Genomic DNA, 25019 nt, shown 5'->3' with positions numbered 1-25019 from the left:
CATTCAAAAATATTGAGTAAAACTATTTAGCAATCGCTTATTTTACGATATATTTATGCTCCGGTGGCGATCACACTTTTATATTGTACATACAAAATGTCAAAACTATAGGAAACATACGCATTTGTTATTTCTTTTGGCTTAAGATAGACTTTTCTTAATTTTTTTGAGGAAATGATGAAAATCCTTCTAGAACTATTAAATTTCTAGCTTTTTTCTGTCGTGAGAAATAATAAGCAATTAGTGAGCAAGAAATAAAATTTAAACAAATCTACTAAAATAGGAAAAAATTATGATAAGTAAAAATAGGTCATAGATATAAAGTTATTTCTCCACTGATCATTACATGATGAAATAACTTCGTAAACTATTATAATTGCGGCATTAAAGAATGCTTCCGAACTATTTCCAAATTATATTGGACGCCAATTTCAATATATAGTGTAACTTCGGCCTGTCACTAACAGAATATTGCTGCCAAACATTATTATCAAAGTGCGATAACCAAGTGGTCTCTTTGTCTACGCGTCAAACAGGCTCTCCTCTCCCATAAGTTGGAAACTCTGACCTACCAAAGCAACCCTTCCTGCTCAAGTTGCCAGCTTTCTTGAAGACCTTGTGTGTCACCTCGTAAATACATAATACAGTTTGCTAAAGTTCACAACAAGAGCAAAACAGTTATCATACTTCGTCCAAATCGAACCACTCGAACCTGACAGGCGGAAAATTATCAAGGCCGATCTGTGAGTGTAAGCAAACACGGCTGGTAGGCATGCAGGCACGGATATGGACCGCCAGTTCACACATCCGTGCTCTTTTTCAAAATAAATGACATATCTGATCTCTCAAAATGTCCGTTCCTGAGATGTATTTCACCCGCGAAAAGTTGGATGTTACTTGGCACAAAAACAGCCTTTGGGGACCATTTAGGGGAAAACCTTGAGATGGAGCGGCGCTGGCACGAGCGTCTTGAACCTGCTCTCGTCTGCTCTCGTGGAGCAAATGGAACTTGATGGATTGTGAGGAGAGAAAAGGTGGATGGATAGAAGCGGAAGAAAGAGGGATTTGAGAATGTATATAGCTAACGCTTATTGCTCTCGCTGGGCTGGCGGCTGTCGACGAGAGGCAAAGAGCGTAATGCACACTGACAATCGCGCTGTTGGCCGTGTTGGCCTAGCTCGCAATAGACGATGAAACAGCATCTTAATTGAACGCAACGTTTCCTCCGTGCAGCAGGCGCTGCTTTGAATGGAAATGGACTGACATCCAGGACGAAAGACTTATGAGGGATTAAGAAAAAAAAGCAAATTGCTGTCTTTGAACTCGCGCTCTGATTTTCCATACGATTAGTCTGCTGAAAAATAGAGCCAAGGATACTGAAGGATTGGAAAAGTAGTCCGACTTGCTGGTTTGCACCTTTCGAGCATGTGAGCATTAATTTTAAGGGACGAATGTCTAGATGAGCGTTTCAATAAAAGCTCCGGTGCGGGGGCAGTAAAACTAGCAGCTGGTCCTTTTCTGGGCAGAGCTTCCTCCAATGAGAGGTTGCCAATCTAAAGAGAGGTCAACCGATTAAATTAACAAATGGAAATATTATCCGACTGGGTTCAACGGTCAGAAAAATGAAATGAAAAGCGGTGGAAGATACGTGTTCCATCAATAATTTTTATTTCTTGCTGCAACAGCGACACATGGATGAATAAAATTGAGATCTATTTGACATGTATCATCAAGCAGAGTCGCACTTGTTACACGAGAATGTTATATTTTGCGTGCATTTCATGGGTGCGGGAGAGCATGAGTGGAATTGCAAAATTTTCTACGGCAACACTCACATTGAAATTCGATGGAATATTACATTTACAACGTCCGCTTTTAAATTACTGATAATTTAAGATCCAAAATTTAACAATTAATTATAAATATTATATAAAACAATGATTTGTCATTCCGTTCAACATTTACATTCTACGACATTACACCTCAATTGAGCTTTTCTTTATCAACGCGATCGATAAAAATATTCAAGTGCGTCAGGAGTACACATGAGTAAATATTTAGACAGAAATAATCAACATGGATAAAAATACCCAAACTCACAAGCAGCTTTGGCACGATAAATATTTAGCATATTTAGTTTTTAATTAACACCTAATTTAGATCAAATATTATGCAAACAACAGACTTGCACCATGTCAATTTTATCTACATTAAAGCTACACAACCTTTCGATTTCACTTGCGTTTTACAAAAATAACTGCAAATTCCATCTGTGAATTGTCCATTGAATAATATTAAAAAAAACAGTTCCAATATTTTTAAGGGAAATATACACCTATAGATCGACGAGGAAAAAAGTGCGTTAAAAATCAAAGTGTACCAGTGACAGGAATATTATTTACAGCATCGGACTCGATTTGCACAGTGCAAAAGCATCGCTAATTATTTTACAAACACAAGTTTGTTTTATTTATAGCCAGGAGGAAACGTACTGTTTTCTATGCATGTTAATATCAAAACTCTAACTAACACAAATAATTAGCATGTAAAACGACCAGCGCAAGGTAACATCGTTGAAAACTTTGCGCCACATTTTTCGCGTCGATTGTAGAGATAAAAATAGGAATGTGAAATATTATCAATTTTAGTTATACACCGATGGTGTCCAATAAAATGAATAATAAAACTAATAAAATATTATCAATATCTTTTCATGTCAACAAAGAAGCAAAAATTGATCCTTATATTATGTTTTTTAATGCTTGGTTTAAAAATATAAAAAAAATTACTAAATAAACATAATAGATTTTTTAAGATTTGCTTGAAATATTATCAGAAAAATACACCTGTTTTTGTGGGACAATTTTTTTGATATTTTCCTTTTCCAAATATGTGCGCTAGTTTAAAGTATCCCATTCTGAAAAAAAAACACTTCACAAATATATGTATTTCAATGTGATACAGGTGTATAACCAAATTTAATTTTTAAAACTTTGCAGAGAAAAATCTTAAAATGCAAGACCAACCAGCAAGGCGTTTAACTTACACATTTTAAATAGTTTCGAAGCAAAATACATAAAGTTATTCATCTACTCAGGACTATCACCGTTATTTAAAAAGTAAAAATATTTCATATTTGTTTTTTAATGAATAAGTTAATTTTAAAAATAAAGGATTATAAAATCACATTGTTCTCTGCAAAATGACTGGATTTTGCAATAATACAACATAGTTTATGATTTTCTTTATACTAGATACTTAGATACTTGACTTGCCTGCCAGCGATTTTGTCTTTGAACTTTTAGATCAAAGTGTTGAAGTATGCGAACCTTAAATAGGCGTACAAGACGCCCATGGTATCATTGCGCGTTTTTTAAGCTGGCAGCAGTGTGGCAAAAAAAGTTGCGCTTTAAACACACTAGTCATTATTTTAAATAGGACTTCGTCTTTGAAAAAAGGGAAAATGCTGATCCCCCAAAAATTAATTAAGCCTGTAAAAAAGGCTAAAAATTCCAATAAGCGAACAGTCCTTTCATCTTTTTATCGAACCGCCAAAGGAAGCCAAAGAAATTTTAATATTATAAAAGTCCGATACTATGAAGTGGACTGCATTCCGGTTGGTCCGTAAGTTAATTATCCACGCGATGATCACGCCGGTTCTGTGAGCGATTATTTTTTTCTTTGCACACTGACGGTAACAATTAACTAAGTTTGGCTTATGAAGCTTTGCCGTGTATGATATTATATATAATAATACATACGAGTTTGCGCGATGTGAGGGTGGAGGAACCTCGAATGTTATTAGAAACAACACTTCTCGCCAGCAGCTGCGGCGGAGAGAAGGCTTTCCTCGCCAATTACTTTAAGCAGCAGCCAAGCCAGCGCACGCGGGTTGGATATGTGTGAGACTGAGCTAGAAGCGCTTGTTTGCAATGCGTAGGAGCAAAGTGGAGAGTTGCAGATGCGATCGCAGCACCGCGGGATTAGTCGAGTTTACTTCAAATAGTAGAGCCAGTAGGATACGTTGAACAGGGCGAACGCCACTGGGAACGCCAGCCGGGCCCGCTCGTCGATTTTCTGAGCCAGAATTTGCTGCGACTGCCGCTGCTGCAAATTGAATTATTCGCAGCCGTTCATGTTTGCGAATAAGCAAGGGATCGCAGCCAGGGATCGGCTGCTCTCGGGATGGATTTTGATTTGCATGAGATATTGTATATGTATGGCCACTTGGAGGATGGTGTGTTGATTTTGTGTTTCAAAGCTTAAGTTCGGCAAGCAGGAATAGCTTAAGTGTGCATGTTATGCACCTCTTGATAATGGAAATCAAATGGCGGGGAGGAGCTAAATAATAAATATATTTTTTAATCAAAATAATTTAAATTTCCCATCCTTTAGACTGTATATTTAAAAGAATTTGGTAAGTACATTCTGACTTAAAGGACACACAGATCCAGAATATCAAATATTTTCTTCTGGAAAAAGGGAAAAGTAAATAGGTCAGCGGACGGCTGAATAAACACAATATGTCCTTAGCAAAAATTAATTAAGCTGAAAAAGTGACCGAAGAAGACTTTCAAAATGATCCTATTGATACTGCTAATAAGCTTGTGAGCCGTGTAATGGTGCAGTAAAAGCAAGGACAGCGATAATAAAAAAAGGCGGATTACCCTCTTATTGGCACGCGAGCTTCTGCAAGGTCTAGTCTCGAAGCCAGCGCTGGCGATGCCAACCTCTGTGCTGGTGCACATTTTCTGCAATTCAGTAGACAGGAAAATTGCTTATGTTAGATAAGCTACATTCCGTTCACAGCATAAAGGATTGCAAAAGAGGGAAGACGTAAACAGGTTATCTGCACGTGATTATGTGATGTGCTGCGTAGGATAGAATCTAATTAAAAAAAAGGAAATCTCAATAAGCCACAACTTTGCTAATTGAAAAGGGATAAAATGTTTTTAATTAACTATTTTTCAATAGCAGTATGTCTACACAATAGAGTATTACCAATCATTTTTTGTTTTTGAGTAGAAAAATTGAAGGAAAAATATTTGAGTGAATCATTTTGAGAGAGCCAGTTTCCATAAATATAATTTATTTTTCCGTGTTATAATTTTGTTATTATCCTAACCATATCCATAGACAAAAAACATAAATGATTCCAGCTTTTGATACTCTGTCAGAAATAAGGATTACAAGAAAATTTTTAATAGGGAATTCATTTATTACCAAAATATATCTTTTCTATTTACTCTCTAAATTTTTGGCTAGTTTAATTACCTATGACTTAGACGTGAGCTTGAGTAGATGCAGTCTTAGACGTAAATAAGAACAAAAATTGATGAAATGAGAAGTGTTTTGAAGATATTTACAGCTCTCAATGTTCAAGTCACTTTTTAGAAAGATTGCTGGAGACGTAAAAAAACAGTTAACTGCATCTCCTTGCTTAACTAATTTGAATCAAGATTTGAAGAGAAATATTTACAACTCATAAATCATACGTTTTGAAATTTCTTTACAAAATAAAACATGCTTATTGACGTTCCAAACCATCAAACTATGCATTGTGACAAAAATTTGATAAATTCTAGCAAAAATACAAAGCTTAAAAGTGGGATAATGCATTAAAACAACATAAATTTTAATTCAGAAGCAAACACATACCGTTTCTTGGGGTGTGCGTCGGATGAGGCCGGTGGACGCCGACCTGGTGAGGGCCTCGCCGTTAACGGCCGAGCCGCGAGCCACGTTGAGGGGCCGCGTGCATGGCGGTTTGCGCCACATGTAGTTGACCAGGGTGAACTCGAGCAGTGCGCAAAAGACAAAGGCTGTCGACATCAAAAGGCGAATTGAGAGCTCGCGTGGAATTCCCCTTCCTGCTGCCTCTGTCTCGGTGGATTTGGCTTTGGGAGCGGCAACAAGATTTTCTGACGGAAATTTCGCCCGCGGTGGCGACAGCCATGAGAAATCCCTGAGTAATTTGCTACACCCACACGAGACGAGTGTCGAGAAACTAATTTGTTTGAGTAAATTTACCGCTACTGAGAGTGCTGGCAAAGATACTGTTTTATTATGCACGGGAAGCTCAAGATTCCAAGTTTGAATAATTGCTTTTGCCTTATCTTGATCATTAAATAACAGCGGATTGAGAAGCATTGCTTCAAATTAATTGCTTTTGGCATAATAGAGTGGCTCCAAATTCAATTGGAATTGAATTTGATTCAAATGGTTTTGAAACTAATAAATTAACCATTGGCTATTATTCTCTGCCCTGAACTGCCTAATTGTAAGTATGGGCGGTGATTGGTGAAAATTTGAGAGTCAGCAGTGCAGAGAATAAGAGTCTCGTCGCGTAATTTATTGATTTTTTATGTGAATAAAAATCTCTTACGATGTGTCGCTTTTATCAAATCAAACTTTTGAACGGTTGAAAATTCTGCTAACCTGTGCAAGTGCCCATCCAAACATCAATGGCCTTGACGTAGCTGACCTGTGGTAGTCCGCTCTGGATTCCTGCAATACCAAAGATAACAACTTACTTGGACATTAATATTTTGTTTTAATACGCTCAGAAGAAAAAAATATTAACAGATATAACAGGGACTATGGTGAAATTTAAAGAAGGGGAAGAAAAAGAAAAACACCCCTTTTCAAAATATTTCTTACCCAACAAAACTAGTGTCGTTATAAGATTTTAGTTTTTATAACGTTGCAAGATTTTGTATTTAAATATTTTAATATATTGGTATAGTGATAGTGAATTATTGTTTTATCCATGAAATATAGAGATCTCAAAACTTGTAGGAAGTAAAGATTAAGAAGTGGAAGTTGTAAAGCAACGAGGATGAAGTCCGTTTTAATTATATAATATGGAAAACTAAAATACTAATCGAAAATCCTCATGAAATTAGTTTCAAGTGAATCAGTCTTTGCTCTGCTATAAGTCTTGCTTACTTAATAGCTCACATAATTTTAACAGTAACAAATTGTTTTGGTGTCCCACAGTATTTTATTTAAAAATATACGTCACAGGATTATAAAGCTAAATAAAATCAATAAACGTGGGAACCGTAAGGTGTAGCAGAAAGAAGAGTAAAGAATTTTCAGAATGAAAAATGCCAACCTGAAGATTGAGAGCTGACAGCCAAGAGGGTGGTGACCCCGAGGGTGGTGCGACCGGGCACAGAGTTGACGTCCATCCAAAAAGAGACCCACGAGATGACGACAATGAGGATGGTGGGCAGGTAGCTCTGTACTAGATGGAAGCCGACCGAGCGGCTCAAGTAGAACTCGGCCACCAGACAAGAGTAATTTCCTGCTTGGGACGAGAAAATTTATTTGCTCCTCACAGCGTTCTTTCTTCTATCTGATACATCTCCATCACACACGCGGCTTTTTGCGCGCGTGAGAGAGGCGAGAGAAGCATCTTACATTCGTAATTTTACTTACCAATCTGAAACGACTCTTGACAGTTGGAGGCGAGGATACGCACGATCTCGAACTGCGGCATCCGCAGCCCTTTGCCCATGATGACGGGCTTCTCTGCTTTCCACTCCAGCCGCAACTCCTCGATTGTTTTCGAAACTGCAATTTACAATCCATAATTAGGATCATTATTAGGCTGTTACGAATTTATTTATTTTCCCGGGTGTAATTATTAAATGCTTACTCAGAGCATATTCACAAAACAGTAAGAAATTTTCTCTTTAAAATGCTCCCCTCAAAATGATACCCCGGAAACGTTTTCATTAAAATATATATTTTCAAAAGTCTAAATGTGCATATAACTCTGATCTCTGATTGCTGCTCCCGTTTGAAATATTTAATGTCACGCCTAAAATCTGACACATTGAAACCAGAGAATCATTTCCTATTTGTATTCATATTCAGCGAGCTTGGAAACGCAGAGAGAGCTGTCAATCATGACCAACACGCCCTGCAAACAATATCAAATTTTGATCAACAGCTAGCGTAAATAACGCACGAGCCTTCGAGGATTTGCAAATTCTAATCAGGCGGCTCGGTGAATTGGAAGCAATTTTCCATCTCTCTCGTTCATCAATTCCGCGTTCGCGCGCAGGCGGGTTCGTAAAAACGTCGAGGAAAAAATTCAGTTATCGGTGTAGTTCCTTGAATAACAACGAGTTTTTCTATTTTTTACTCACAGCTTGCGACTTCCATCGTGCAGATCTGATTATCGAGGGGAAACTTGCTCAAGTCCATCATGCAGGAAAATGTCAACTTCAACCTGTAATCAGATAATTTATCTCGATTTAAGATCACTGAAGGAAAAATTTGTATGATTGACAAAGTTCATGAGATAATTATAATGAAGGCGCTCTTTGGGAAAATGCCTTTTTTATAATCACATTTGCAAGCATTAATTGGTTTTGAAGCATTTTAAGCGTAAATAAGGTATTTTGGAATCACAATTGAAAAAAGACGAATGTAAAATTGAGCAATAACTAAAAAACTCAACGTTGCTTGCCTTCTATCGCAAAGCATAACGAAAAAAATTCAAAGCCAAGTGTCGACTAATGAATTAATTGATTTGGTACAAAAAGATCACAAGGAAAAATCTATCAAATATACATTAGAAAATAGAAACCAATGGAACTACTTTCATCGTTACCAAAACGAGGGCGAACAATAATAGCGAATAATTGAAAAACTATATCAATATATCAATTACAAGGGTACCAAACTTATCGTTTGAAATAAATGTATATCTGGCATGTTTAAAAACTTTTTTATTATCATATATAACACACTTATTAGCTCAACTGGATCTTACTCAGCAAAGTCAGATCCGAGTTCCTTTTGTACAAAATTTAAACTGCGGTGCTGCGAGAACTTTTTATTAAAAGGACGCCTCTCGCGACGAATTAATAATTCAGCTTGTCACTTCAGGAAATAGCTAAGTTTCACAGAGAACAGCGACGAGCGTAGTGCTTTTCAATAATGCAGCACGAGAAGGCGCGCGTCTCACGAATTTTTATATCAGCGGTTCGTCCGACATCCGACCCAAACTTTAGCCTGCAAGCAAGTGCGTGGTTTGGTTTTTTAGAGGCCTAAGTGAAAAAGTGGAACTGCTAAAGGGCACAGATTATGCCACAGTTGCTTCTTGCTGGCGGTCAGCACGTGCGCCTTGATAAGTCGATTCTATACTAGATGATTGGGCTGCCTGACCAACTGCGCTAACTTTACCTACACACAAAAATATGGAAACCGCAAATTTAGAAGAAAAAAATACGCACATTTGTAATTTAACCAGAAATACTGAGAAATGTAGCGTAATGGCTCTATGCATGTGTATTTTAATTACGTTGCAGGGCACCTAAAAGTGAACATCAGTCAAAGAAAAAATTGTCACCCATGTACTCATATTAATCTACAGAAGTTTTGGCCTTTTCATTTTGTACCTATTTATGTTTGAAAAGCCAGAAATTGTCCTTTGATACATCATCTGTTTTAATATTTCACTCTTTTCATTTAATTAAAGAGATTTATAGCGCCATTAATTCCGGTTCACAAGTCAAAGTTTTGTTGAACAAGTTGAAAAAATTCGTTGAATGAGTATTTTCGTCAGCATTCCAAGAAGTGGTTTCCTTGCTCTTCCCGCAATGAACCAATCTACTTTTCACCCTTGGTTTGCTCCATGGATCGATGCGAAAAAGCAGTCACTCTCGCCGCGGCAGAAAAGTGTAAATAATTTTCCCAAGAAGCACGTCCTTTGAATAGAAACCGCGCGCCGACTTCTTATGTTTCTCTCCCTGAAGCGCAGAGACAGCTTTCTGAGACCCGAGCACAATGTATCTGCGCATTAAGCGCGCGGCCAGGGTGAAATTATACCCATTTTTCCCGAGGCTTGCGTGTCACCATGGAGCTGCGCTGAATTTAATTAAACTGCCTGAAAACGAGCAGCCGAGCGCTGTGGGCACTTTGTTTTGCACTTTGTGTGTGCCGTGTCGCGAGATGAGCAGCAAAAATATCTAAGGAATTTTTCAAAGAAGCAAAAAACCAAACAACATACTCCACAAGCATGTTGCGTGAACACGATATGTGCAACTGCTGTCCGGAATTAGAGAGCTGGGCGCTCTGCTTGCGTCGGCGATAATTTTTCGCCTCTCGCAAATTCTTGCCGTCTCAATGGAATTTCGGAAAGCAGAGAATTTTACGTTCTATGGTGCTGCGCTGCTTAAAATTGAAACAGTGGATTTTTTTAATTGAGAAAACAAATATAACAATACTTTTTTTAAAAAAATGTATGACAATGACGTTAAATTTTTAATTTGGATATTTATCCAGCAGAGGAGTACAATATCCAACAATCTACGAGCAGTTTATCGTCACACACCCCTCGAAACAACTTAGATTTTACTTCAGGGTGGAATTTATCGTGTCGCCTCACTCATTGTCAACTAACCCTGTAGGCAAGCTGACCGGCAAACTTTACCTCTTTTCTCAGTTTTAACTAATTTTTCTTGAGTCATCACTCTACTTGCGACGCCGGTTTCAATAAATTTCTTAGCCTAAGTGCTAGTTAAAACACAGCTGTTTGTAATACATAAGACAACAAGTTAAACGTATTCTGTTTTTAAGATTCCGTATCCTGCTTGTTTTTTTTCTCAATTCTTAACTTTTATTTTTCCAATTGCCATAATGGCAGTTCCACTAATTTGAGTTCTGAATATTATGACACCTATCACAAACATATTTTAGGAATTTGATCAGCTTTCAAGTTTTATGATGTCACTTAAAACAAGACTGCCACCTTCCCTTGCAGCCAGCTTTTAGCCAGATTAAACCCAAACTTTGCACCAAGAAGAAGTTTAGTTGTTTCTTTCAGCAGCCTAAAGTACGGAGCCGTCATGCAAAGTATACGAACAGTGACATTCTTAAAAAATCTTGGCAATAATCCAAAGTCTGGGAAAGGCCAAGAACAAAAAAGCAAGATCTTCCTCAATGAAACTCTGCAAGTAAAGCTAATCGAAAAGGGATATTGCAATAGACTGGAAGATGTCCTGGAAAAGAAATCCGTTGCAGATAATTCTTTTAATAAAATTACAAAACCACTAAGCATGAACAATATTCAGGAATCCAGGTTTCATAGCTCTGCGCGCAATTTTTTATGTAAATTACGGTATAAATTTTTAAGCCAACAATAAAGAGCATAATACATTTTTGACTATTGCAAAGTAAAATATAATTAAAACCAGGCTTCATCCTCGTTGTCAAAAGAAATTCGTCGTTTTTATTCCTCGACCAGTTTCGACGTCATCACGTACGTCCTAATCATGAGTTACAATTACAATCATGTACAAAAACAAAATAATGTCACATCTAAAATCGAGGAATAAAAACGACGAATTTCTTTTGACAACGAGCATGAAGCCTGGTTTTAATTATATTGAACATGAAACCAACCTCAAGAGGTCGCATTTTTCAAATATTGCAAAGTAGTTCATTGAGTTTATTCCTTGATTTTAACAGCAGTTTATCTCTGCAATGTGTAATAATGAAATCATGAACAAGGAGCAGTTGTTAATTTTCGGATTTTGCCAAACTTTTCGAAAAATCAAACGGTTTTTCAGCGATTTTTTCGCTTGATTTCGATCCCTCTCGTGGCGATCTATCCAATGGTGTGCGAATTATGAGCAAAATTTCCCTTTTATGGCGAAATAAATCATTATTTCCTAGAACGAGATAATGCTCGCCGCTTGATTAACTTTTAGCTGATTTTCTCAAATATTTTAAATGTAGCCTGGGAAGTTTTTAGCTGTTTCCTAATTTTTTGATGTATCTCAAGTTTAAAGTAAAAGTAAAAGGGATTTTTACTAATTTTCTGCTTAACTTTACTTTAATTATTACAATGCTGCGCCACAGCACATGGATTTTCTCGTAATTTCTTCCCCTTTTCCCTTGCGGCCAAACCATATAAACACACACGCACATCCTTAAAATCTTGTAGTCTGGTGTTTTGTATGTTCTTGCTGCTGCTGTCTCACAGGAAAGCTGCTATAAAAGCGGAGGAAACGAGCTCAAAACTGGAGGGAATTTCTTTTCAGGCAGATGGATTGCTAGACAGACGTGGCATTTGGCGGAGAAGCTTATTTACAATTTGCCACGCTCCGTTCCATAAAATCTTTCTTTCCGCGTTTTAAATGCGCATTATACGCCACTTAAATAATATTTATAACATTTCTTGTTTTCATATAAATCAAAAAAGGAAATCGGAGGATATATATATTAAATGTTCATCATACATCTTAATAAAAATATTGGTCGCCGCACACAGACATATTGCAGGAATTACTTGAGTTAAATAATACTCACATGGGAATTAATCAATAGGAAAGAAATGGCTCTTTTTCCGAGTTTAATTATGAATAAATATTTAATTAAACGCAGCCAAAGAGTCAGAAAATATCCAACATAATCGGTGCAGATTTTTCTTCTTAATTTTTCACGTTTTGAATGAAAAGCAAATCCAAAGTGGGAGTAAATGAGCCAATCATATACGGCATGTGTAGGAAATATTTCAGCGCAAAGAGGTGCGCCTAGTTGAACACGCTTGACAAAGGCTTTTGCACATTTGTCGCTGTGCAGTAGCGAATTGAGCCCTCTTTATGCATGAAACGTGTGCGTCAGGAACATGAAAATGCCTTCAGGCGCTAGTTTCTTGGAAAAGGCAAACATGATGTTTGCCGATCTGGAATCAAGCTGCAAGTGCTGTAGAGACGAGAGTGCGTTTTAAATGTGTATATACAAATCGCGCACCTCTCGGGAATCCAGTGAATTCCGCTCGATGGATGCGCTTATAAATATGCAATTTTACGGTAGCTGACGCGTGAATTCTGTATTTTCAACCCCGAGAGGAAATACCAAGTGACAAAAATAGTTGCTTTTTGGAACAACCCAGCAAGTCGCTGTAAAAAGGAATGTGAAAAATGCAAGGGAAGATTAGAGAAATAATATTTCAAGTTTCTCAACCGGAAACTGGACAGTTTATTTCGTTGGAGGTGCATTCCAAGAACTCTATTGTTGAGCTATGCTCAGGCGCTTTGGAGCAAATTCCATACCATCTTTCTTCCGCACAAGCTTGGAAGATTATTTTTACATAGAGTATTGGAATTCATTTGATTCTCACGGATTAATAAAATTCCCAATTGCAAATCTATTCATGTAAAGAACAATCGAATCAGTGTTAGGTACATCCTTTCTTATTAATTATCCCTTCAGCTCTTCTCCATGCTGCTTTAATTGAATCCTTAATAATTTTTAAGCGAGTTAATGATCACTCTATTTTATTTTATTCAAAACTTACCTGAGCATGTAAAGGATTTCTCCGTCAGGGTTGATGCGGACGAGAACGTTTGGCACGGTGACGAACTGGAACTCTGCGTCTTTGGCGTTAGGAAAGTACACCTCGGGCTTCCAAATGGCTTTCACTAGATTCGGGTCGTTAAGGTCAAGCGATTCGGTGATCTGTGCGTGCTTCAGCCTCTCATCCTGCCACTTCTGCCGCAGATACAGATCCACCCCGTAATCCTACAACAGAAAAGAAGAGAACTCTCGTCAACTCCGCGTGTGTATATCAATATAAGAACCGATGTCATGCTCGCCCGTCTGGAAACGGAGCGGCTAAGAAAGAAATTTTGGAAATAAATTGGTATGGTTATTTCCAAAAGTGAAAATATGGAAAATGCTACAATTTGATAAGCGAACCGTGAAGATAAAATACCTCGGAAGTTAAAAATAATTTTTGTAAAAATATTTGGCATAGATTTTTTAAATTTGGATTACAGCATCAACCACGCATGGAATTGCATGTAGGGCATATGTCGCTGAAGATCCTTGGTAAATTTGTATTTTTTCTGGGTGTTTGTTTCGTATTTTTACTCTACACACTACAATAATTTTTGTATCTCTTCGAGAAAGCAATTTCCTAAGTAGTTTGCATCGGTTATCTCCTTGGAGGAAAGGCTTATTTTGCAATATTTTACAGTTCGCGCGCCTCTCCCAAATGATTTCCATTTCTGCAAAACAAGCTATCGCCCCTGGCGAGGCCCATAAAGGGCAATAAATCTCGCAAAATGCTCACGTTATTGGCGCCGGAGGGAACGCACGCATTTAGTTTCCATGCGAGAATACCTACCAGCTCCGGCAACGTAAACACATATCATTCATAATCCGGGCTGTGTGCAAGGGAGAAGACCCAAAAGGATTTATGACAACTTCGCCAACCTAGGTTCCCAGCAATCAGTCAGGAAAAGGATTTGAACTGTTTTCCGTATATTTGAGCTTTTTAAAAGGCCAGAGAATTAATTTGAACGCAAATATAAAAAACATCCATTTTTGTTGTCACGACCTGTGCTAGTGTTGCTTTGCCATCAATGGATAACAGCTGGAAAAATATTCAACCAGGAAGGATAGATATGAGTACCAAAAAGTGTTCCCATTTTATAATTATAGACTATTCCTAAAAGGAAAACTCTTTGGCATATTAATTGCATAATAGAAGAACCCTAAAATTCATGCTCAGTAATCATTTTGTGAAAAAGTTCGATGATATAACGTAAAATATTTTCAAGCAGTCAAAACACGTCACAGCCGGGCTGCCAAAACAGGAGTTTTAAAGCATGAATTTGAAGGGTTTGAGTTTGGTCAAAGCCAAAAGCCGTTTTTTCAATCAATCAATTGAATGTTTGCCCGCAGTCAAACATATAAACACTCTTTAGTCTCAGCCCTTTGAACATTTTTGGCAGTATCAAATCCAGTTAACCCAAAGCAAAAAGTGACGCTCTGCCCCCATCAGCACATTTTTTTGCCTGTGAAATCGCGATCGTTTTTGTCGTATCACGAAATGAATGCCTCTCTTTATTTCCCGTTTTCCCATTCGATTGCGGTGCGTTGCGCTCACGCCAACCCGCTATCGGCGACGACTAATGCAGATATAATGATCGAACACGAGAAGAGCGGACCAGAAGCTGGAAACGCACCTTTTTATGCTCACTTAATGTGAGGCCGCATTTGCACCAGAAGTGCTCATTTGGCCTATATTAGCGGTGGCACAACAATTCTTTCGAGCCTCGTTAAGAGCAGGCACAGCAAAATGACACCTTGAGAGTACAAAACTACCAAAAAGAAATCTCATCATCACTGATTTCATTTTAAATTTGCAATTTGTGTGAAGAAAAATGCTCTAAATTTTTATACGAATGGAGATCAAATAAACAAAGAACTGGTGTACAATAGTAAATAGTTTTTTCATATCTGCCGATATTTTGAGATTTACTCAGATAAATTCTGTGATAAATCAATCAACTTCTTCCATTTCCTTGATTGTGGCAAAAACAATTTGTTACTGTGTCAAGCCATCAAAGCAAAAACGTGCAGTGAACTGTGATTTCCGTATTATGTCTTAGTCTGTTGTATACCTTTGGAGTTTAATAAAGATTTCATTCATTTTGATTCTAATCTTTTTCTAACTGAAGAAAAAATAAATCTTGCTTGAGGATTTTTTTAACTTCTGAGTGTTCAACATTTATTTTTTAATCTAAAAGTACATCCAAACAAATTTTAATGCTTTTTTGGCGAAGGGATGCAATTCTAATTCGTGCCATGTGTTGCGATTATTCAGTCTAGCAGATAATGAGATCGATACATTTATTTGCAATGGAAGATGAGCGGTTTTTCCAACAACGCTCATTATATGATCGTTTTCCTACATTTCCTGTGAAGCTTAATTTGTTAATTGAAAAGTTACAAAATGTATTTTCCTGGCTTTGTTAAGATGAAAAATGATCAGTAGAAGTGTTAATATAATTATAGGTTTGGCTGAGAAAGTTACTTCTCATCTCGACCCACCCTGTTAATTATTCTCGACGCCCACGGAGCTGAAGCAGCGTGAATCTCTCCGCATTATTCATAAAGCTATACTGCATTTCCATCGGCCGCAGTGATTAATCGTCTTAGCAGCAAAAGTATTTGGCGGGCTTGGTCTGGCAGCTGCGGCGTTAATGACAAGACGACAAGAGGAATTATCCTCCCACTTATTCATCTTCCACTTTCTTTGTCTCGAAATTTTTGCAACCCCCGATTGTTGGCTTTGCAACTACCAAACTTTCGCTTTCCACCCTCATCTTCTCGGATAAACTTGCCTCTCTGCGCTATGTTTTATAAGATTACACGTAACTTGTGCGCCAAGTTCATTTGGAGGCGACTGCCAGCTTCTCGTCGACGGTTTTTATGTGTGTGCGGGAAAAACATTTGTCTTATGCGATCACGTTACGCTGCTGCCTGCCATGCGAAAGAAACGGCTTATATTCACTCCAGCGCAAGTTTGGGATGCTGAGGAATAGAAAGCCCGAAGTCCCATCGACTTTAAATAGAGCTGTGGAGTTTGGTAGAATAAAAGTAGGGGAATCAGCATCAGATGCAGCAGGTTTGGATGCGGCAGCCGAAAAAGTTCAGACTTTTTATTCATCACGATCTCTGGTCAGCTCGTTCTGAAAATTTTACTATACTCTCGAAAATAAATTTTTTATGCATGTGCCAAGGCATAGCTGATTTTTGGTGTAATCGCTGTGCACACGTCTACTTTCCTTTATTTATGGGAAAGTTTGTTTGATTTGAGACAAAGTTGTATAAAACGCTATCTTAGAAAAGTAATACTTATTGAGCTTCAACCTCATTGTGACAAGTTTTATGTGCTATACGAGCTATGATCTTACCAAAACAGCTTTAATTCGCTTCCAAAGGCAGACTAAGCAACGGCAGACAAGTTGAGTTACCTTCACTGGAATCATTTTACAAAGCAATTATTACTGCATTAGATTTCAGCGCTATTCTGATGAAGGAGTGCGGAAATTCAGCCTTCCTGCTTTTTGGAGAGGAAGCAAATCATAATAGCATCATTAAATAATATATGAAGAGCTTTGAAGAGATGTAGATTTGGGGATCTAGTATGTATTTTAAGTGTCGTTTGTATGAGAATTTCCTTGTTCCCAAACCTTTCTTTCATTGGTCGCAAAAGAATAACGATTTAAACACCGCTATTCCTTGTATGTTAGGAATTGCATGACTTGTTGGTTTATGATATGAGTATAGGTATATTGGGCATAATAAAGCAGCAAAAATAAATTTGCAGCAGTTTTAACAAATTAAACTAAAAAATAAGCTTTTGTTTACAAAAATAATGATTTGAGTGTTCAAAAATGAATGATTAAAAGCATCCTTTACAGCAATCGATATAAAATTTAATTTCTAGTTTTTCGCTATCAAAATCTCCCCTTTTCTTAACAATACACATACAACATATCTAAAAAACAACTGCTCATTAAGGTTCTACTCAACAGACTAATAAGAGGTCAGTTAAGCCTATATAGCAACGCAGGAATGCTCAAAAGGAGGACTCAGGTGGAAGATGCGAGATGCGATGCGCTAGCTGCTTCGCGTCAATCTCGGCCTTTAATGACAGCAGTTGTTAGTTATAGTAAATAGCTGTCCAGTACAAGGGGAGTCAATATAGTATATAACAAAAAATTTATTTTAAGTTATTACTTTAACATTGAAAAGTTAGCGTATTATTTGCTCTTTAGATTCTAAATTAGATTTATCAAATATTTCCAATGTTTTGCTTGAGCAGCAGGAACTTCTATTCATGTGTATTTTTGACAGTACTGCTGACGAGGCTTGAATTAGCCGAAACAGCTATTTCCTGAAAATAATAATTCAACAATGATCGTAATTATTCAAGCATTTAAAATATATTATTCAATTTGTATCATGTAATGTTGAAAGCAATTCTCGTATCAAGCATTCGTCAAGGTAGTACTGAAATTGCGCATCGCTCAACAAGCAACCAAATTTTCACGGTCGAATTGATTGTTGCCCTTTTCTTGCAACAAGGAAATTCGCGTTTATGGTTGTTGAGCTATGTGCAATATTTACATTACCTAGAAGTATTGTATCTTTTTTGATTAGCATTTCCGCAGACCAGCCATTAAATTTGAATTTAATCAGCATTCAATTAACCATTGAGACGAACCAACCGTGTCTTTGTTTTTAACACACTAAATTTCTCGTGCTGCAATCACCTGGGGCTATAAATTAGTTTGCTCGAGAGCTATCAAACACATTGCAGAATAGGGGCAGCACATAAATCGCGGTGGGCCTAATCTCCAAAAAAACACAAGGGGGACATATCCCAGCAAGAGGCAAAAAGGTCAAAAAGTGAGTAGGCAGCAAAAATGAATAGCAACGCAGTTCTCCAGGCCACATTTAAAATTTAAACACACCTGCCATTTCATTCTCGCATGCAGAGTAAGATAAAGTGTGTGCAATAAAGGTGGCTACCGTCGCAAAAATTCCAACTGTTGTGCACGTTGGCTTGCATGCACAGATAAATAATGCAGCAAGCTTGTTAATTCAGCAATAAATTAAGGCGAACGAGTCCCGCCAGAGCAACTCAAACTTTTCACCACCGCAAACATGCAAGCTTTTGTTATTGTGTTACAACGGATATGTAAAATTTAGTCGAAAAAGGCTTTTGTTATAAATATCTCGCTGTATTTTTTATATTTTTGGGAACGAAAGATCTGTTATAATATTACAGTTTGTAGCTAATTATGACAATAAAGTATGAAAAATCGAGAGTGAGATAATTAAAACAAATGACCACACATTTCTTTTAAACAGCTATCGAGGGCTGTAGTTTAGTCAGAAAAGCCCCGTAACTGTGAAAGGAATAGCGGAAGCTGACGTTGGGGAGTAGCGAGAGGTGGATAAGGAAAGGAGAGCTCGCTGCAGCGCGTCTTTGCGGTATTCCCAATTCCAGCGATTAAATTAGGGAAATGATTGGATTTTAGGTTTCCTCAAAATCCACTACTCCTCGTTACACCCATCGTAAATCCCTTTTTAAGCTAGTTTGGAGTTCCCAAAGAGTTGAAATAGCAGCCAAAAAGTCATAAAACAAGTGGCTACAACCCTCGGAATTGCGGGCGCCGACTGCTGCTGAACAACTAGCCCTGATTATTTCACACCTCGTCACTAGTGTGCAATCGTCCAAAGCTCACATCCCAGCTCTAAACTTTTTTCCCGCCTACTCTTTGGCGTAATGTTATATTTAAAATAGACAAGCGCAAATTACACGCACAGCGACACGAGAAACACATTAAACGAAACGCGATTTCCCCGCCTAATCCACTCGCGCAGGGATGAGCCTGTTTTTTCTAACTTCGCATATATAGTCGGCGTCCTTTACAGCAGCGCTCGAAATGCGGGGAAGCCTCGACTCAGCTCTGCTGGAGCGCAATTTGACCGAACGGCTCGAGGGTGAAACTTCCAGCACAAACCATGCTTGTTGTTCAACTAAAACTCTCGTAAATCAGCTTTTAATCTGGTGGTGTTGGAGCATTATGAGAACAAGAGAGGGATCGAATGCTGGGGAAGGTTCTAGATTTTCGTAATAAAGTTATCTGACTCGCCATCAAATCGCATAATATGAGATATCTTGCAAGTTATTATTATTATTATTGTTTATTCTCACAATTTTGTCAAGTACATTCATGTTAAAGCAAGTCAATTAAAATATATATAAGCATGTGAGAAAAGGCAGCACTCCTGGCAAACAACTTACGAAAGCCCTGTCCAGGAGGACAGAGCCGGAGTGGGCCCAGAAAAATTAGCAATATCGAATTTCCTATGGCCTTTGGCATTGCTATACACCAAGTTGTAAAATAGTTTCAGATGGTTAAGGAGTAACAGTTTCTCCGCTAAGATTATTAAAAAGTTAAAATTAGCCTGCCATCCAAATGATTAAACAGGTTTATCATGCGATTTATAGGTTTCATCGGGCTAATTCTGAAATCTGCGAAAAAAGAATTTAGTGTGGTATAATTTTTTCTCTAAAACTGCTCTAAAAAATGTGACGACTGGATATATCTTGAATATATTGAATTGGGAATCGTGAGGACTTGCAGTTATGTGCAACGACTCCCCCGCTGACAGAAGATAAGTGTTAAATATTATGATATCGGTCTAGTCTTCATTCCATAACTTGCCTTACTGGTCAAATTGGAAGTTAAATATCAATTTATGAGGGATAAAATGACATCAAATTAATTATCAGTCTCCCATAAACCATAACTGGAAGTTGCGGTTCCCAGTCATTTATTGCCATTAATTTGTTCGTTTCATTTGGGAAAATTCGTCCCAAGGATGGTTATAATTTGTCAACTGCTGGAATCTATAATACATTGTAGCGGTTCCCGCACATTTGGCATTAACTTAGTTTGTATCAATCTAACTATAGATGTCGCTATACTGTATGATGAGCATTTCTCCTTTACCCTGTGTAATACTCCTTACTGACCGCTCACCCTCACTCGCAACCGGTCATGATTTAATCGGGTTTAATTTTAATTAAATTGTAAATTAATTGCACAGTTTTTACACAGTCGCCAAAACTTTCATGAACTTTGGTATAAAGAGTAGAAAAATTTAATGTATTTTAAAACCATTTTCGTATATATTTCAAAATCACTTAAAACATATTTTTAGATATTATCTTAACACTTTTCTCCTTGATGCTCCAAGGGCGGTGGAGTTCCCTCTACATGTGAGCCTATAATGCCTCACCAACAAGTGAAGCAAAACCACCCTCACGGCGTGAAATGCGATTCGCCCGAATGAAGGTTCATCCTCGTGCCTGAGTTTCTGTTTTCTTTCCTTTTTCCTCCTGTGTGCGCGTGGAAGCTTATTTTCGAGGCGGCGGCAAGCTCGTTTTAGAAGATACTCGCGCGCATTGCTCGCATGTCCGCTGCTTTTAATTCTATATCCGCGCTGCATGCCTAATGAATAATCGACTCCGCAAACATGACTCAAGTGGCGTGGAAACGTATGCAAAACATGTGTTGTGTGTTTGTATTACAAACAAAATTTCTCGGCCGTCGGACCTGAATTCCCGATTCGTGGGCAACAGCAGCATTGCAAACCGAGGGAGGAAACGTGTGGCCTTTCCGCGGCCATGTTCTGTTTTATTGCGGTCTAACAGATAGAAAGAGGGTCCGCTACCCACTCACGCAGGATCCTGTTTGTTGTTCGACACACGCACCATTCCAAGAGATTTTTTACTGTCGCTTTTTTTCTTTTATTCGCTGTATTTTAGGCCATGGATTGAGATACGCTGAGTTGAAAGAGCGAGCAAACTACTTTATCTCTGAAGCGAAATGCCACTTACAGCGGGATTAAATCTTTTTTAACAAGTCATTAAGACCAAACTGGCCACTAAGCATCAATCGTCGACTTTTTTGGCTTCCAAAGACGAAGTTTGGTCATTGCAGATGTTGCTGCCAATATTTTTGGGTTCTGATTAAACATTCAACGTTTAAAATTATGATTTTATAAAATTATTTTTACATAAAAAACTGGCTGCAATTGTCATTGGGGCGGAAAATACAATGTAATTCAACTCGTGAATGTATCTTTCAGCAATACTTATCTGGGTACTTTTAATCATGCTTATTATAGAGCACGCAAAGAAATGTTTTTAGACAAATAGGCTGTATAACTAGAAATTTAATCGTTTACTGAGTATTAGCGACTGATTGCCGATTTATCTGGTATTAACAATATTAATGCCTGCGAACTCCACTCGTAAAACCATGACTCTTTAGCTTTTAAATCAGCTCACACTATGATATTACCTTTCGGATGAAGGATAAAACTGCTGGGAGTTAGTCAGCGCAGAATGGAATAATGGAAAATGAGATATATTAATCTTGTATCGTCATTATAAGATAATTATAATAATTTTTTAATTCCCGAAGGCAGTGCATAAATTTTCACAAAAAGGAATTTAGAGACAAAAAAGGAAACAAGTTCCAAAAGAGATTTATGGTTTACAATATCACTGCCGTCTAATGATAAATTTTATTCCCTTTGTAGAAAAGTGAAATCAGAGATCTATATCTTTAACTAAAAAGGTTGTGTTTGCCGATTTCTATTATTACTATTTTTATAGGTCAATAAATATTTGAAAAGGCTCTTGCTAATTGTAACATTTTAATATCTATCAAACTTTTCCTCCATCAAAAGGTCCAAAGGGCCAAAAACTTGATTTTTATTTAAATAAAATTTGACACACAACCGAAGCACGTGGTGCGAGACACTTGGATGTTTTCCGTCGATAATTAAATCTGAATACTCATCCTTTTGCGGATTTATTGATGAATAAAATACAATTTATTCCGTTTTGATCTGCCACAGTGACATCGTTTTCAAGTCGATTTCGAACACGCTAAGCCCAACGCCACCATCTTCGCCCGGCTGGTCGACGGACCACTCGTCGCCATCTTCAGGGTGCACAGCGAGGCGCTGACATCCAACAGTCCAGCACTGGCAACCGCCCTGGCCCAAGGCACGTTCGCTGAGCTGCAGGCGCTGTGTCGTCTGGACCCGGACGTCGAGGCCATGCACGCCGCCCTCAGCCTCCTTCACTCTAAATAAGTTGCCACCAGTTGATTCTTCTCTTAAATCGGTCATTTTCAGGTACGGACCTGTTGTGTCAGGAGGTGCAGAAGGACCTCTCGTGCGACACCGCCCTCGACGCCTTATTCATCTTGTACGACGTTCTGGAGAAAACTGGCAAGAAAGACTCGCACACACTGATGGCGCAGCGGCTTCTCAAGCAGATGGCCGACGACCCGATGCCCGTGTTCCAGTTTGAGGCGTGGAAGGTATCGCACGTGCAGAGAGAGGAGGCTTTGCTAACCGTAGAAAACTTCTCTGTCGACCTCTCTGAACTGCAGCTGCTGGATACCGCTTTCACCTGGGGCTGGCACGTGTACCACGCCTCTATCTGGAGCAAGGACTCCCGCCCGCATTTTTCCACCGGCTGCTCAAAACAATCAGGTTCGTCTGCCTCGACCCTAACCAGTTTTCTGTTGTATCATCCAATAGCTTAAGGGCATCTTTAAAGCGCAGGATTCTCGAAGGCGTCATAGCTGGTTGTCCATGCAGCTTCCTGCTGAATTACTAGAGGAAGTCCAGTTATTTTGGGAACTATGCCCGGATGGAGCCTTGTGATTGCTGTACCCCTTGGGCAGCTTGAGGTGGAGGGTGCAAGTGGGGTTTCCACGTGTAAATTACTTGAAGATAATAGGATTAATCTTAATCTACTGTGATTACTGTGTGCGGTGCTATACCTAGAATTAATACAAGAAGTAGACGTTGATTAAAGACCAAGTGAGATTGGAGGTTTTTTGTGTTTGCATTGGCTTTTTGCCTTTATAAACACTAACAATGCCACTATATAATTAAAGTTATTAGTTAGGAAATAGCTGTTCAGTACAAGGGGAGTCAATATAAAAAATAATTTAACATTGAAAAAAAGTTTGCACTTCGGATTCTTAATTTGATTTATCAAATATTTCAATATTTTGCTTCAGCAGTACTTATTTAACTTCACTTCTATTCATAATTATGCATTTTGGACAGAGTACAGCTGACGAGGCTAGAATTAGCCGAAACAGCTATTTCCTAAAAACAATAGAATTCAAGCATCGAAATACTATATCTCTATATGTTTGTATTTTCATGCATTCTTGAAAAGTATTTCCGTATTGTGCGTCGTTGTTATGATCGGCAATTCCCTAGAGGTTTTGAAAGGTACACGTTGATTGCTGATTTTGAGATTGCGCGGGCGTCCTTCTTCCACTGCTGTTTATATCTGGCTTGTTGGATCTGTCTGCCAAGGGCTGTATGCCGTGCGTGTACGGGTGGATAGCAACTCAATTTCGCTCCAGGTGCTTTCGCTGTCATATCAATATCGATTGTTAAAAATATCATTTTAGAGAGCGCGTCCTAGCTGCTGGGAGTCGCAAGGGATAGAGAGAGTAAGAGAATGTTTAAAGGCAAACACGTACAAGCTTATCGGATTGGAGGGTACGTGTGACGAAGCTGTCACAACAGTGGCTGCAATCAAATTAGTGCGCAATGATCAATGAAGGAGGAAATTGGTTGATTAAGTTTGGATAGCAAATCTGGTGTGAGCAATCGAGTGGAATTAACAATATTATGCTTTGCGTTGTCAGCTCAAAAACCGGAAATTGGTTTGGTGCGAATCAAAAAGTGATAAATCCAAAATGCAAGAAAAGAGCTGATGACTGTCCACCAGCAGCTCAGCCTTAACGACATGACTTTCTTTAGAAAATGTCTTGATGGAGAAGCTGACATGGACGCAATGGAGCGAATTATGGTGGGCAGGACAATGAGAAATGCGGACGGCGAGCACAGACTGATTCCTCCTCGAACGCGCACTGACCTTGGATTGAACTCGTTTTCTTTCCGAATCACGCAGCAGTGGAACTCCCTCCCGTCCGTAATTAAATTGTGTCCAAGTTCCAAGTTTCCCAAGTATTGTAAATTGTATGTGATGTCAAATGTGATGTAGATTTAATGTAGCATAGGCTGTAGTGTGGCGAGTGTTTAAAGTAGTGGTAAATTTTGCTACTATTTTATTCACGAGTTTCAGCGGGTTGTTCGCTAGCACTACAAATGCCTTATTTCTCCTTTCGTGATTTTCATGACTTTAAATGTTTGTAACATAATATGACTTGTTTGGAGAAATAAAAACGAATTGAATTGAATTGAATTGAAAAATCCGTAATAAACCAAAATTTGAATCTAAAAGTAAGTTAATACTGTGAAACAGATTCAATTTTGTATGAATAAATTCCTGGTAAATAATCAACTTAATTAAGTGGCTCTTGCCGAGCTAAATTTAAGTTAGTTTTACTATTAAACTAAATAATAAGCTTTATAAACCTATGCGAAGAGCTCACCAACCAACTAATTAGATAAATTCATTGGTAACATGCACACAAAGCCAAAACAATAGAGATTTTAATATTCTAGTTCGCATATTTCCTCCGCAGGTATGAGATTTGTTTCACAAACACAAACAAAAGCTGGGTAATATAATTTAATTAATTAAAAAGGTTTAGTGCTTTGCAGCGAAT

The 25019-nt window shown here is 38.1% G+C and overlaps 1 protein-coding gene across 2 annotated transcripts in view; it reads right to left on the bottom strand.

Moving 5' to 3' along the window:
• Window positions 1–3149: 3149 nt before the first annotated feature.
• The window catches only part of LOC135936728 (glycine receptor subunit alpha-2-like), a 47431-nt gene continuing 25561 nt past the window's right edge, over window positions 3150–25019 (bottom strand). Inside the window, exons 5-12 of one of the 2 annotated variants that reach the window (XM_065479662.1) lie at window positions 13322–13545; window positions 8160–8242; window positions 7444–7578; window positions 7118–7312; window positions 6439–6507; window positions 5659–5822; window positions 4668–4751; window positions 3150–4107 (exon numbers count right to left, since the gene is read on the bottom strand). In XM_065479662.1, coding sequence (XP_065335734.1) covers window positions 3994–4107; window positions 4668–4751; window positions 5659–5822; window positions 6439–6507; window positions 7118–7312; window positions 7444–7578; window positions 8160–8242; window positions 13322–13545 — 1068 coding nt within the window. In that variant the 3' untranslated portion in view covers window positions 3150–3993. The remainder of the gene's footprint in view (window positions 4108–4667; window positions 4752–5658; window positions 5823–6438; window positions 6508–7117; window positions 7313–7443; window positions 7579–8159; window positions 8243–13321; window positions 13546–25019) is intronic. The other variant, XM_065479663.1, reaches the window with a different exon arrangement.

Source organism: Cloeon dipterum, chromosome 2, assembly GCF_949628265.1.
Source record: "Cloeon dipterum chromosome 2, ieCloDipt1.1, whole genome shotgun sequence".
Classification (NCBI taxonomy): Eukaryota; Metazoa; Arthropoda; class Insecta; order Ephemeroptera; family Baetidae; genus Cloeon; species Cloeon dipterum.
This window is presented reverse-complemented; position numbering and strand designations above follow the sequence as displayed.